At 36.0% G+C, this 16200-nt stretch overlaps 1 protein-coding gene across 1 annotated transcript; it reads right to left on the reverse strand.

Annotated features, from left to right (window-relative positions):
• Positions 1156–12300, reverse strand: LOC109822169 (annexin D5). The gene is made up of 6 exons (XM_020388329.1): positions 12118–12300; positions 4152–4297; positions 3554–3772; positions 2919–3134; positions 2750–2839; positions 1156–1683 (listed from the first exon to the last, which is right to left on the reverse strand). Exons 1-6 carry the CDS (start codon positions 12191–12193, stop codon positions 1483–1485), a joined length of 948 nt encoding a protein of 315 aa, XP_020243918.1. The 5' UTR covers positions 12194–12300; the 3' UTR covers positions 1156–1482.

The following is a 16200-nucleotide window of genomic DNA, read 5'->3' on the forward strand; positions in this document are numbered from 1 at the left end:
TCACTACACAAACTCAAGCCTTTTAAAACTCATTAGATGTTGGCCCATAAGGATTTGAGCTCAATTAAGGAACAAGAAATCCTCAAGTGGACCGGTTTAAGTTTACTTGAACCCGTTGGTGTCTAAGGCAAGGTTTAGGGGTTCCGTAAAGCGCTCCGCAAGGAACAATGTACTTACTTGATCTTTGATCTCCCTCTAGTACTATCCTTACCTGGCTAACTGACTGAATAAACTTTAATCTTTTCACTAAAGGAGTTTTTGGTTAGGAGCTGGTCTAGTGAGTTTAGGCTTAATAGTAGAATTTAAAAGTGATTGTTGTTGATTTATTTTGGTTAGATTTTTCTTTTATCCTTTTTCATTCTTCTCATTTTCTTTTGGATCTTTTACTTTTTCTCTTAAAAAAAATAATAAACATTTACATTTTTATTTGATAATCATATTTTACATTCAGGTTTTGGTTTCCTCCAAAATTTCATCGAAACTCGGTTCATCACAGTTAATGTATAATGATGCGTATCCAAAAGTCTACCTAAAAATCATTAAAGAAAAAAATATATGTGATAGAGATAGTGAAAAATAACTTTGAGAAGATTAAAACTGATACGTTTTCAAGACCGAAGACTAGAAATCACACATTTCAAGTGATATCATATTGCAAGAAACATGTGATGAAATGATTACTTGGCTCAACAAATAATTTATTCTTATATATTACTACATTAATTTTCTTCCGTAAATTAGTTGTCTGCATCAACTAAGTTGGGTGGTATAAATGAATTATAGTTCTACATGTTTCATGGTGATTGACGGTTTACTTTTTAAACTAAGATTAGGTCAAAAGACACAATAGGGTTCGTTTTATTTTGGTCGTACGGAGTTCATAAATTTTAGTTGACCATAAGTTGTGGCAAATTGACATCGGAGTTTGAATTTGAATTACACTGTGGACATGGGAATAGAGAGCAAACACAAATTTAGACCAACATTAGAACTAAGCCCACAAAATAATACAAATCAATGAAATTAGTATCACTGTGGTGAGAACTAATATCAAACCAGAGATTATGAACATAATTACAGAGGGAGATTTGCACTTAAACAGATGTAAGAAAGGATTAAAAATTACACATTTTCGCATCAAGGACAATGTACATCCTCTTAATTGAATACATACATTCCCCCAACAAGTCCAAACAATCTTCTAATTTCCAAGCTACCCACAAGATACTGCTTATATATTCACAAGAATGTCACCTATGAAATCAGAAAATAACAAACCACAAGATATACATAACCCATAATGACACTAGAAGCATATATTTCTGGAGGAAATACGCTGATAAAAGTGAAACATTAAACAACCACCAAGCCTGAACATTTCAGTACGCAAAGCACAACATCTTAACAATAGCATTCAACAACACCCTTACAACAAAGGGCACACAACTAGAAGCTATCAGTCTCGATGAACCCCTGCAAACCCTAGTTGGGGCCCACAAGGGCGAGAAGAAATGCTCGGTAATGGCCTGAAGTCTCTGAGTGGATCGCAGCACTCAACGCCTTCTTGTACTTCTTCTGATACTCTGCTTTGATGTATTGCATGTCGATTTCAGTCCTGCTGACTACAACCCTTATAAGCATCGTGTCATTGGTTCCTAGGCCCTTCATAGATTTGCGTAGCAACTGAAGAACATTAACAAGAGTCAATTATGAACAATTACAGTAAAAGTTTGTGAATGTATGTCATACTAGTACGACACAATATTTTGGACACAGTTAAAAAGGATCAGATAATAACTAATTTATGGGTAAATTTCACAAAGCCATCCAAGAAGTTTGGAAGTGTCACTTGACCCAAAAACTTTTTCAGGTAACAACAAAAGTTGGAGTTATCTTAAAAATAGATTCAGAAAAATGCAAAAGTTTTGGAGGTTAAGTGACATCTCCAAAGTTCTGGGGGTTTATCTCAAAATGGGCCAAACTTCTTGGGGTTTTGTGAAATTTACATTCTCTTAACAGTACTGGATGGAAGAGTAAATGGATGGCTTTGTTGCTGTTGTACTATGAGAAGCTTCATAAGCAAATATATATTGGCAAACTAGAGGGTGGAGGGCAAAAGATTTCCTTGACAACCACCATATTTGTGTATATTAGCTTTAAATAAGATGACAATACTGATCGCCTGATATTGATTTCTCAGAAACATTTAGGATACTAAGAAGTCAGGTTTAGAGATTCAGACCAGTTTAAACAGAACAAGATTTTGCTAGTAGCTTTTAGGTTCTGTTTAGACTTCTACTAGAGCAAGTGAATTAATATCGTAACTACAGTTTCCCCAAAAAAAATTTCACAACTACAGTGTTCACGCCATTTGAGTTGATATAGCACCATATTGAAAAATTCGGGATTTGGAAGTAATTTTGAGAGGCAATGAATCAGGATTTCAGGAAAATGCAGCAGTTTTTCCAAAAGCAAAGCGAAAAAATTTGAAGAAGTTAAACTTTGTAATTAAAAAAGATCGAGAGTCTCGAATAAGTTATTTTTTGCACATGTAAAGAACCATGAAATTACCTTAAGAACATGAGGTAGCATCAACAATCAATGGTACAAAATTGTTGAAAAATTAAGAGTATCTTATAGATAATTGATTTGTCTCTTGTAGGTTTGAAACATTTGTGAATGGTTGATAAACAAAATTATGAACTTTGTGCATTTTTAAATAGTCAGAATAAATCACAAATGATCTTACCTTCGCAAAGTACTTGGCCGGATTCTCAGCACACCTTAAAATAGTCAGCAGACCAAATTCAAATAATCCAGATGTTTCACTCTTGACAGCCTGCAAATAATAATAATATAGTTATTTACATTTGCAACCAGTGCTAAAAGAGAGAAAACATGGGGGAAAGGTATTCTACCTTCTCTAGAGAGCTTCCGTATGCATCATGGTATGTAGAAGCAATAGCAGCCAAATGCGCACTGCTTCGTTCACTGAAGATGTGAATGAACACCTTCTCATCTGTGCCCAGTTTCTTTTCTCCGGCTTTATAGAGAGCCTTGGCATCTGTCGCTACCATTGAAGGATCAAATTGAGGACCTTCGAAACGAATCACTCCAGTATATGAGAGAAGAAGCTGCAAGCCAATGATGACATGTCATCATTCATTCAAAAATATGGATATACTCTATGACTGAATTTTCCTTTAGAGAAAGGTACTGGGGAAACATAATGAAGTACCGGGTGCAGAAACTAATGAGAAGGTTTGAGGAGACAAACAGCATATGGAGTTTAGCAATGGTTGATGTTGGGGATGTTTCTACGATATAGAAACCTCAGTTCTCATACATGAAAAATGGTTTGTTGACCATGTACAATCAATACAATGAAATAAAGATGAGACATCAATTCTTGGAACAAGTAGGATACTATGAGCCAAGACACATGGAAGTGCATGCACATATATATAAAATAAGAAACACCGAATAACCACTATAAATCACTTTGATAAAGAACAAATAACAACAAAAGATAATTTTCTAAAACAAAGCTGACCTTTTGGTGATCACCAGTGGCCAGGTTTTGAATATCGTGTTCAAGATAAGCACCGAATCTTGCAAGGTATGCCTGTTTAATTGTCTGTATCATGGAAGGTGTGCGAGAACATAGCACTTCAGTGGCTGCACGGAGATCGATGACATCTCCGGTGAGTGCTTGCCTAACTATAGTGGCATCTCGGTTGGCTGGATCAAGAATCCAAAGCATCATTGCTTTCTAAGACACAAGGAAAAAACAAGTCATTAACATTTTGCAACTTAAACTTAATGCAAGGAAAGAATCCGTTAATTTTTGGGTTTAACTGTGAATAAACCCCTTGCAGTATCATTGTTTTATTGTTGCATGAAAACTTTTTGAACCTTAGAGAAAGAAAAAAAAATTGTTTTTGACCAGTAGACCCCTACAGGCAAATGAGTCAAAAAAGTATGTGTTTTTTTAGGGGGGGGGGGGTGGGGTGTCTATCTCCAGTCAATGGAAAAAAAATTCGAGGGGTACTAAGCTCAAAACAGTGACACAGTATGGGGTCTATTCGCAATTAAGCTTTAAAATTTTCTTCACTATTCAAGAGCTGCCTGATTTTAGAGAAATATAACACCTTAAGGTCCCCACCAAGCTCTTTACTCAATCGAGTGGTAAGTTCCTCATGGTACATTGCACGGTACTCGTGCTGGATGAGATTTCGCTGGGTTGCATCCCGATGAGCAAGAATTTTGACTACAGTTGAGCTATCGCAACCAAATCCTGAACAGTAGCAGAGTTTATTTAAGAATAATCATGCAAATTGTATATTTTCTTGTAAATAGTAGCTAGCCAGCACTTAACAATAAGTTACATATTTTTTTTAATACCTAAATGTCATTTGCAATCTATTTCGCAAAGTTATTAGATGCTTCTGAAACATTATATGCCGGTCAAGAAACATTGATGCACCATGATAACCCATATACGGACTTTAAATAAGCCAATTTCTCCAGAGAAAAAACTGGATTGGTTAAATGATACTTCAACCCTCAAATTTCAAAGTTCTTCTCTGCTCAAGAATCATCAATATTTCGAGGTAACTCTATACTATCACTTTGCTGGCCCAGGTAACATATAGTCAGAGATAAATTAAAATAAACAAAATACTAACAACAATAACCAAACAAACCCGCTCTGCAGAAAAAGGAATCCTCTGATGAAATATAATTAGCGTACAGTGGTTAAACAGCCCTGGAACATTATTACTCATTCAATTAACAATGTTGTCAGATTCCAATGCAAATACACAATTTATCCCCTTGCTTTAATTGTTGGATGCTTTGTTCATGAAAAGACAATTTTGCCTTTGTGAATAGTCTCACATTGGAAAATGAGATGAATAGTATAGGGTATATAATGGTTCTCTCCTTATTGGGCTTTGGGCTTTGGGCTTTGAATAGTGTTTTGGGTTTTGTGGGCTTTGCATATCTACCACACACGCGCGCGCACGCCACGCCTCGCCCGCACGCGCGCCACGCCGCACCGCACACATTTTTGCTTCTCAAGCTTTTATTTTTGCATGTTTTACACGTTTTGTAACGGCTGCATACGGGTAACGGAAGCAAGATTTGTGCGTAACGGTCCCTTGGATTCAACGGGGGTTACACTTCTCCTCACCTATATAAGCAGGCTTGGAGCTCATTTAGAAGTACACCAACGAAGAGAAGAACTTCTAAGCTCTCTTCTTTCTCTACTCTCATTTCTCCAAGAAATTTCGATTACATATTTATATTTCTATTTTTTGGGCAAGCGTTTTCGTCTGAGCATAAGCTCTGTGACTCACGCCCGAGTGCAAAGGCCGGCCGATTCCGGGGGTTTTTACCGTTAGGGGAGAGGGGACAAATTACGCCAAGACGATAGGCAGGTCCTTAATCTTCTAGGACAGTAACATCACGACTGCTCCCGATCAGGCCTGAAATTTCTAACTCTTTAATTTGGTTTTTATATTATTATATTCCTTTTTTTTACAGCAATCTAGAAGATTAAATAAAATTTCTTGTTGTTTATTTTAAATTTAAAAAAAATTAAAATTTTTTTTAAAAAATACTGTTCATCGGGATTACTGTTCACCCAAATCTTCATTGTAATTACTTGTTGTATTAGTTAATTGTTTTAACGGTTCAAGTTTTCTTGGATTAGTTGGTGTCTAAGGAAATGTTTAAGGGTTGCGTCAAGCGCTCTGTAAGAAACGAGGTACTTAATAGATCTTTGATCAACCTCTAATACTATCCTTACCTGGTCAAACTACCCGAGTAAAATTTTTATCTTTTCACTTTCAGAGTTTTTTTAAAGTAGGTTTAATTAAGTTTCTGGTCTAGTAATATTGATAAAATCCTTTATTATATCAGATTCCATCTACCTAGACTAGTAAACTTGAATTGGACTTATGACAATTCCTGATCATTCAAAAAGTGTCAAACCTGAGAAGTTCACCGGTGTTAACTATAAACGATGGGCTAATCAGATGAAATACTAGCTCACTACCTTAGGTCTGGTTCTCAACCTTTGACTCCTGATCCTACTCAACCTGCTCCTTCCACTTCTGGTTCTGGTGCTAGCTCCTTTTCTAGCTCTATGAAACCAGAAGAAATCAACTATCATTGTTGTCATAGGATTCTTAGTGCACTTACGGACAACCTTTATGACATATATTATGAGTTCAAAAGTGCAAAACACCTATGGAATGCTCTTGAAGCAGAATATGGCTATGATGATACCGAAATTCTGCGTTTCACCTCCTTCTCCTTCAATAAGTTCATGATGGTTGATGATAAGCCCATTAATGAACAAATTCATGAATTCCTAGATTTCCTCCGTCATCTCCAATCAAAAGGAAACACTTTTACTGATGACTATAAAGTTTCATGTTTGATTGATAAACTTCCTCCCTCCTGGTCTAGATTTGCTGGAGATCTCCGACACAAGCAAGGAGATCTAATCTTAACTGAAGCCCTCAAGGCTATTCGTATTGAAGACCAGCATAGGCAAAATTCCAACACCAAGAATGAAACAAAAGCTAAAGTAAACTTGGTAGAGGATAAGCCTAAATCTAAGAATTTTAAATACAAAGAGAAGAAATTCAAGAAAAATCAATAATCTTTCAACAAATCTTTCAACAAATCCTCCTTCAAATCAAATCTCAATTCTTTCAGCCATAAGTCTGATGAGAAGTTCTGCTTTGTCTGTGGTAGAACCAACCACATGGCTCACAACTGTTTCTTTCGGAAGAATGAACCGGCCAAATCTACCCCCAAATGAAATGGATCCAACAAAGTAAATATGATTGAAATAAATCCAACCTCTTTCAGGTTAGCCTCTTCATCTCATCTTGTAAATTCTCTAACTTCTTTCACTGATTGGTATTTGGATTCCGGAGCAAATATCCACGTCTGTAATGACCGCTCTTAGTTTTCAAATTATCAGGAATCATGTGGAGGAAGCATAAGCTTAGCAGATGACTCCACTAGATCAATAATAGGAAGTGGACGTATAGAGCTCACCATGACTTCTGGGAAATCTCTTCATCTGCAAGGCGTTTATCATGTTCCTTCTCTCCGTCGCAATCTGATTAGTGAATCTCTTCTTCTTAGAGCTGGTTATAGGATTGTAAAAGAATCCAACAAATTTGTGATTATAAAGAGTAATGTTTTCATAGGAAAATATTTTATCTGCAATGATCTTTTCAAACTCAATGTAATCAATTCCAGTTCTAATGAAATTTCTGAGTCTTCTGTTATACAAATTGTTGAATCTTGTGATGTCTGGCATGGACGACTTGGACATGTTAATTTTCAAACCTTGCAGAGAATGAGTAAATTAAACCTTATTCCCAAATCTTCTCATGACTCCTCATCTAAGTGTGAAATCTGTGTTTAAGGAAAACACACTAAAAAACCCTTCAAGTCTATAACTAGAAACTCTGAACCCCTCGAATTAATTCATAGTGATGTGTGTGACTCAAATCGAGTTCTCACCCGAGGGGGCAGGAGGTATTTTGTGACTTTTATAGACGATCACTCAAGATATTGTTACACCTATCTTCTCAAAACTAAAGATAAAGTCTTAGATAGGTTTAAGGTGTATAAAACTGAATCTAAGAACCAACTTGACAGGAAGATCAAGATTCTAAGATCTGATCGTAGGGGGGAGTATACCTCAAATCATATGACTGAATATTGCCAAGAACATGGTATTATTCATGAGGTTATTGCTCCCTATACACCACAGTCTAACGGGGTAGCTGAACGAAAGAATAGAACCCTAATGGACATGGTGAACTGTATGTTACTCAGTTCAGGAGCACCTGAAAATCTCTGGGGTGAAGCTCTTCTTTCTGCTTACTTCATTCTTAATAGGATTCCCCAGAAAAATTCTGATACAACTCCTTATGAATATTGGAAGGGAAGATCACCTAATCTGAATTTCTTCCGGGTTTGGGGTTGCTTGGCTAAAGTAGCTATTCTCGAACCTAAGAAGAGAAAAATTGATTCTAAGACTGTAGATACTGCTTTTATTGGATATGCACTAGATAGCAATGTTAACAGATTTCTAGTCATCAAATCTGAAATCTGTGACATCCAACAATACCATCATTGAAGCAAGAGATGCAGTCTACTTTGAAAACATCTTTCCTTTTAAATCTAAAATCTCAGAAAATCTCAGATCATCCATTCCTTTTGATCTACCATCTTCCAGTTCTTCTTAACCTCTTGTTATTGAACCTCGAAGAAGCAAAAGAGGTAGAATCGAAAAGGATTTTGGAGAAGACTTCCTTACCTTTCTTGTCGAAGGTGATCCAAGTTCATTCCAAGAAGCAATGGATTCGCCTGAATCTCCTTTCTAGAAAGAAGCCATTGATAATGAAATTAAATCTATCATGAAAAACCATACTTGGATACTCACCGACTTACCTCCAGGTTGTAAACCTATTGGTTGTAAGTGGATATTCAAGAAGAAACTCAGAGCTGATGGTTCCATAGATAAATTTAAAGCTAAATTAGTGGCTAAAGGCTATACTCAACAAAAGGACATTGATTATTTTGATACCTATTCTCCTGTAGCCCGAATCTCAACTATCCGAGTATTATTAGCCTTTGCTGCTATCCATAAGCTAATCATACATCAGATGGATGTCAAGACTGTTTTTCTGAATGGTGATTTAGATGAAGAGATCTATATGCACCAACCTGAAGGCCTCATTGCCAAGGGTCAGGAAAACAAAGTCTGTAAGCTTATTAAATCTTTGTATGGTCTTAAACAAGCTCCTAAATAATGGCACCAGAAATTTGACAACGTCATTGCACAATATGCCTTCACTGTGAATGAACACGATAAATGTGACTATTCTAAAGTGATAAACAATGACTATGTCATTCTCTGTCTCTATGTTGATGATATCCTTATCTTTGGAACAACACTTGAATTAATTTCAAAGGTTAAGGATTATCTTTCCAAAAACTTTGATATGAAAGACTTAGGTCTTGCAGATATAATACTTGGAATGAAAATCTCTAGAGACACTAGAGGAATATCTTTGAGTCTTTCCCATAGCATTGATAAAATGCTAATCAAATTTAACTTTCATAACTCTAAACCTGTTTCCACACCTTATGATTCTTCTATATCCTTGAAGAAGAATGAAGGTGAACCTGTCTCCCAGCTGAAATATTCTCAGATGATTGGATCTTTTCTTTACATATCCAACCGAACCAGACCCAATATAGCTTATGCTATAGGGAGACTGAGTCGGTATACTAGCAACCTTAGCAAAGATCATTGGACTGCCTTAGAAAGAGTATTCAAATATCTGAAAGGCACAATTGACTATTGCTTGACTTACACTGGTTACCCTGATGCTATAGAAGGGTATAGTGACGCCAACTGGGTCACGGATTCCAACAGTGTAAAATCTACATCTAGATATGTATTTTTTTTTGTGATGCTGCTGTATCCTGAAAATCATGTAAGCAAACAGTAATTGCCAGGAGCACCATGAAATCTGAGCTGATTGCTCTTGATACTACTTGCACAGAAGCTGAATGATTAAAAGATCTTCTCTCTGAACTTCCTTTGGTCCCTAAACCCTCTCCTTCTATTTCCATTCACTCTAATTCTAGATCTACCATAGAGCTTCTAAAGCAAGTACATGTAAATAAAAAACATAACAGACATATTCAAATAAGATATAAGTCTGTACAACGCCTGTTAGGCAAAGTTGTGATCTTGGACTTTGTAAAGTCTGAGAAAAATCTTGCTGACCCTTTGACTAAGGGATTATCCAGGAGTGTGGTTCTGGATTCATCGAGGGAGATAGGGTTAAGCCCATAAATGAGGTCACTGACAGCGGTAACCCAACCCTTATTTGGAGACGTAGTTCTAATGTCGGTTCAATGTGGTAGAAACAAGCTGGACAAGTGACTCTCGTGTGGAGCATCGATCTAGATATATTTATATATCATTATGTAGCATTTGCTACTACCCCTTCTCTATGATGACGATGCTCTTATGATACAGCTGGCTAGGCTGAGTTTTACTCTTAATAAGTTCAACGCGTGTATTGTGGGGGGTATTAAATAAATAGCTGTAGTACCCTTTGAGGACTTACCTACGTGAGAGGAACCGTGATGGCCGCGGTTGGGGGGGCAGGGCTGACCCCTAGAAACTCTCATGAGTCGGTTTTTTATGAGCATGGCTTTTAACGCTCAACCCGTTTAGCTCAATGGATGAAAACATATTATGTGTGTTTTTATCAATACCTGATCCAAGGGGTCTAATTCAAGACCTAGTCCATTATGTCCCTCAGGTGACGATGAACTCACTAAGGAAAGGTTCAAAGCCGAAAGCTACCTCTCCTGAATTCACGATACGAAAGGTTGCCCAACCTATATTTATTTTGTGATTTATTTATTGATTTATTATTTGCCCAACCTATATTTATTTTGTGATTTATTTATTGATTTATTATTTTCAGTCAATATTACCTTTTGGGGGACTGTTGGATGCTTTGTTCATGAAAAGACAATTTTGACTTTGTGAATAGTCTCACATTGGAAAATGAGATGAATAGTATAGGGTATATAATGGTTCTCTCCTTATTAGGCTTTGAATAGTGTTTTGGGTTTTGTGGGTTTTGCATATCTACCACACGCGCGCGCGCACACACGCCACGCCTCGCCTCGCCACGCCACGCCTCACCCGAACGCGCGCACGCCACACAACGTCGCACCGCACACGCACACATTTTTGCTTCTCAAGCTTTTATTTTTGCACGTTTTACACGTTTTGTAACGACTGCATGCGGGTAACGGAAGCAAGATTTGTGCGTAATGGTCCCTTGGATTCAGCGGGGGTTACACTTCTCCTCACCTATATAAGCAGGCTTGGAGCTCATTCAGAAGTACACTAACGGAGAGAAGAACTTCTAAGCTCTCTTCTTTTTCTACTCTTATTTCTCCAAGAAATTTCGGCTACATATTTATATTTCTATTTTTTGGGCAACAGTTTTCGTCTGAGCATAAGCTCTGTGACTCACGCCCGAGTGCAGAGGCCGGCCGATTCCGGGGGTTTTTGAGCATAAGCTCTGTGACTCACGCCCGAGTGCAGAGGCCGGCCGATTCCGGGGGTTTTTACCGCTAGAGAAAAGGGCACAAATTGCGCCAGGGCGATAGGCGGGTCCTTAATCTTCTAGGGCAGTGACATCACGACTGCTCCCGATCAGGCCTGAATTTTCTAACTCTTTAATTTGGTTTTTATATTATTATATTACTTTTTTTTACAGCATTAATTTCCCCAAGATGCAATCTGAAATCTAAGAGGTAGTATATAATTTAGGTGAAAACAAACAATTTGTCCCCTGGCTTTGATTTTACATCCCAGTTTCCTCGAGCAGTGCCATCAATTATGCATCTCCTCTAATATACTCATTGTTCTTTATAATTTTGCTTTATGACAGTGATAAATTTAATAGCAAACTCATCTTCTAACTTAACCCAAAACCAAATAAAGCAGTGAAAGAAACCCCTAAATATAGAAATGGGCAATGTTCAAACAACTTTAATTCACTTCATAACAAACCCCAAGCATCCAAATGAATCCAAATTCTTTCTAAATTACCCTCCTACTGAGTAAAACAACATGCAAGAGACCTAAGATCATAAGAAGGCAAAATAATTGCAATAAAGAAAATTGACCAAAAGACCCATTAATTATTAAAATGAACCCATCAATATACAACAGAAACAAAAACCACTAAACTAAATCACAATGCACAGGGTACTTCAACCAATTGAAACGGGTCATAAAAAAACCCAAAAATGAAAAAAATTGAAATACCCAGAAGTTGAAATTCAACCAAAATTCTTCCTAAATTCCCCACAACCAAACCGAACAACATGCAAGAGACCTAAGCTTATCAAGGGAAACATAACGACAATAAATAAAAATTAATCAAAGGCCCACTATTTATTTCAACCAAAGCAAAATGGGTCATCAAAAAAACCCCAAAAAATGAAAATTTCGAAATACCCAGAAGCTGAAATCACCTTTAAAAGCTTTGTAGAGATCAATGGCGTCTTGGCGAGGTGAGCTGAGATTGGGAGGCACAGTGAGAGTCGACATCTCTTTTTTCCCTCCTTTCCCCCCTTTTTCTTCTTCTTTTCTTTCTTTGGAGGTCAAATTCAAGAAGAAAAATAGCTAGCAAGAGATAACAGGTGAAGGGCACAGATAATTAATGAGTATTTTTCTCGTTGGGTGACACTTGGAGAGCGCGTGAGGGTCGCGTGTTCTTGATTTTGTTTTTGTTTTTTATTATATTTGTAACGCTTAGGATGGGTGTTGAACAGGAGGAGTTTTAGCGTTTCATGCGCAAGGGCGGTTGGAATGTTTCTTTCTTCCGTTATGGTCCATAGACCAGCTCAGCAACGGTTGAAATATTATTTTGGGTTAATTCCAGGAAACCACCCTGACCTTTTTCGTGGTTCTCCGTAGCCCTCCTGAATTTTGTTTATTTTGCATAACTTATCTGTACTTTGAGGTGTCTAAAAAACCCCAATGAACTTTCTCATTTTCTCACCGGTCCTCCTACCTATATTTTGAACATAACAAAAAGTATCTTTCAGAGTAAAAATATCAAATTTTGTTATTTGTCATCTACTAACAGCGTACCCCCTCCCAGAAATTTCAGATTTTTCTCTCTTAAAAAAACTTTTACGTATTTTCAAATTACATGATCTAGGATCCGGTGAAAAAGTTTTCAAAGTCCAAGTGATTTTCTGAAATTATTGCAAATATTTTAGTATAAAATAAACTTTTAAACGGAGAGTATACAAAGAAAATTAGCAGTCAGTAGTGGGAGAAAATCACATAGAGCTTCCTTGGCCGAATATCCTATAAAAAAAGAAGGAAATGTATGGGTCCAATTCTCTATAGGACATTACACCGAGGAGGTGCCACTTGCCATTATGTAGTAGAAAAGGGAAGGATATTTCCTCCTTCATTCACCCTCTTACTACATAAACTATAAGAAAATCCTCTGTATAAACTTTTCAAAAAAAAAAAATGATGGCACCTGCTATATAAGTTCTAACTTTTTTCAGTTAAATCCCAAAAATTTTAAACTTCTCACTAAATCTCTAATGAGTTTTTGAATCTCATAAAACGGTCAAAATATTTATTGATTAATTATTTTATTTTCACTTCAAACCCATAACCGACATTACTCTTATGATTTTTATCTCTCAACAACAGTAACATTAAAAAAATAGATTTTTTTACATGTATAAAATTAGAATTGAACCGAACCTTAACATTCAATTATTACAAATAGCCCCTTGAAATATCTAAAAATAAAAACTAACTCCTTGAATTATCTAGAAGTTATAATTATTCACCTTTAAGTCCGAAAACAACAAAAAACATTCTGAACAATCTAAAAATTACAAAAATAGACACCTGAAAAATATGAAAAATTACATAAATACCACCTAATACAAAAATTACAAACAACTTCACAATATTAGAAATTACCAATAGTTCAGCCACAAAATTTGTAAATTAAAAGCAACTCGTTAAGTCTTGAATACTACAAACTACAACTTCAAAATTCTGAAAATTAATGCAAGCATACGTCTAAAAATTATAAAAGAGTAAAAACCCTAAAAACCCAAAATCAGGAATAACCCTCTTAAATATCAAATTGCAAATATCTACTGTAAATTTTGAAAATTGCAAACAATCCCATAAGGTTAGAAAATTATAAATTCCCGTAATAACCTTAAACTTACAGCTGACCCTTGAAAGATCAAATAATTACAGGCAACTGATAAATTCAAAAAATATAAACAACTCGTTAAAAGTCCAAAAAATTACAGATAGATCGCTAAAAACCTTGAAAAATTATAAACAGTCATATTTTGTTTGTGATTTTTAGATTTTCATGTGGTTGTTTCTAATTTGTAAAATTTATTAGACAGAAAATTGTAGTGTTCGTTTTTTGTCCAAAGCCTTTTTGTAATCTCTAGATTTTTTTTAGGGTAAAAAAGTCATAGTTTTGAAATTTGCAGGTTATATGCCAAAATGTTTAAATTTTATTGGTGGTTTTCTGCAAAATCTGTTGAGAGTACTTTGATTTTTGATTACACATAGTTAACAATGTACTAACTAACAGAAATAATCTCATACACAAAGCTTGAAACTACATGAAGATTCTATTTTAAATTAGAGTGGTTTAGTGCATAAAATAATTCCTCTAAAATTCCTATATTATTGGTAGAAAAACTGAAGATGTGAATTAAAGTACTCGTGGAACAAATTGAAGTTTGTATATTTGAAAGTTAGACAAAACTTGTGACAGTTGGTATGCCAAACTGTCATATAGTATTGTCATCTTGAAAGTCTATTTATTAAAAATTTATCTGAGTTGACTATATCACTTCATGGATTTTACATTCGCAAATCTATATAATTGGTGCTTTCTCTCTTAAAAAAACTTATATGCTTATTGTGATTATAGTAGATATTTTTATCAATGAATGGGTAACCGTGGTTTTTTTACGGACATATTATGTCCGTGGATGAAAATTGATGCTGCCATTTGGTGTGGCTTCATGCTATATAAATTAATAAATAATTTATTCTTGTTTCTATTTGAGACATTTGCATATTTGGTTGTAATCGCATAAAATACAAAGATCTGTCTTTCTTACATACATAGGAGTATGTAGTTTTACAATATACTAGTAATTGTTGGATTTTTTGGTCAAAACCGCTTTCCAAAATTTAGTTTTCAAACTACGTATTTATTAATTACTGGTATTTTTCAGAAATCCTTAGTAGCATAGCGGAAAGTTAAAGTTTTGGTGTTTCAAAAGGTACTGTGTTCGAGGCTTGGCAAGCCTCGAATTATTTTTATTCAATTAATACATCATAAGTTCTAGTGGGTCTTGGGCCGTGGACCAATGGGCCGGGGATCGGGGCTAATCGGGCTGAGGCGCTAAGTGGCGCTTTGTAAGGCGCACTTTGCACTCGCGTTCAGGCGTTACTACATGCAGCAATTAAGCCTGCATGCAGCTACAACAATCAATTCATTTGTTGTTACAATCATAATTGTCATTATGATATGTAACAGCCATATTTATGACTGTTTGTCACCCTTCAGCTGGCTTTAGAGGCCTATAAATAGTGCCCCTTAGGGCATCTCTTGTGGATATTTAAACACATTGAAGTGTTGAATATATTGAGCTGTTGTGCTGCTGCTGCAGAGTTTGAAAGCGTGCAAGCTTTAGTCTGTGCTCGAAGGAACATAGCCATGAACCAAAAAGTTTTTACAGATCGAAAGATCTTTGTTTTAACCGAAAGGTTTTTTTCAGATCGAAAGATCTTTGCCTGAACTGAAAAGTTTTGAACCGAAAGGGTTTAATAGATCAAGGAGATCTTTGCCTGAACAGAAAGGTTTTAACTGAAAGGTTTTGAACCAAAAGGTTTAACAGATCGAGGAGATCATTGCCTTGACCAAAAGGTATTATAGATCGAGGAGATCTTGACACTACTTGGTCGGCACACACCAGTATACTGTACTGCTGTTCCTAGAAGCAGTTTGGCCTTGGATCCCTGCACCGGAGTAGGCTAAATATTGCTTTAAGCACAGCGTTTCATAAACACACAATAGCTAAACTTGAAAAAGTTTAAAAAATATAGCACTTCAACTATCTAACAGATTTATCTGTTTTATTCCATATGAGCTGAATGGCTCAGTTATTTTCTTTGTGACCTTCCATTGACAGAATTATAAGGCGCCATTACTATCTATTGTGATAATCAGGCGGCGAGTGCTGTGGAAGTGAACTCGATGTTCAATGGAAAGAAGTGGACCATTCGTCTGAAGCATGGCTATTTGAGAGAACTCATTTGCCAAGGAGTCATCTGTGATTATCGTCCGGTCTTCAGAGAATATGGCTGATCCTTTGACTAAAGGGCTAAAAAAAGACATAGTCGAAAGGACGTCTGCTGGAATGGGTCTCAAAGTTTTGTGAGTCTTACAAATACTTACTATGTACATCAAGTTATTAGTTCAAAGCTTATGCTACTAATGATAAGATAATTAGTTCAAAAGTTAAGTAAGATTTACA

Source organism: Asparagus officinalis, chromosome 8 (assembly GCF_001876935.1).
Source record: "Asparagus officinalis chromosome 8, Aspof.V1, whole genome shotgun sequence".
Classification (NCBI taxonomy): Eukaryota; Viridiplantae; Streptophyta; class Magnoliopsida; order Asparagales; family Asparagaceae; genus Asparagus; species Asparagus officinalis.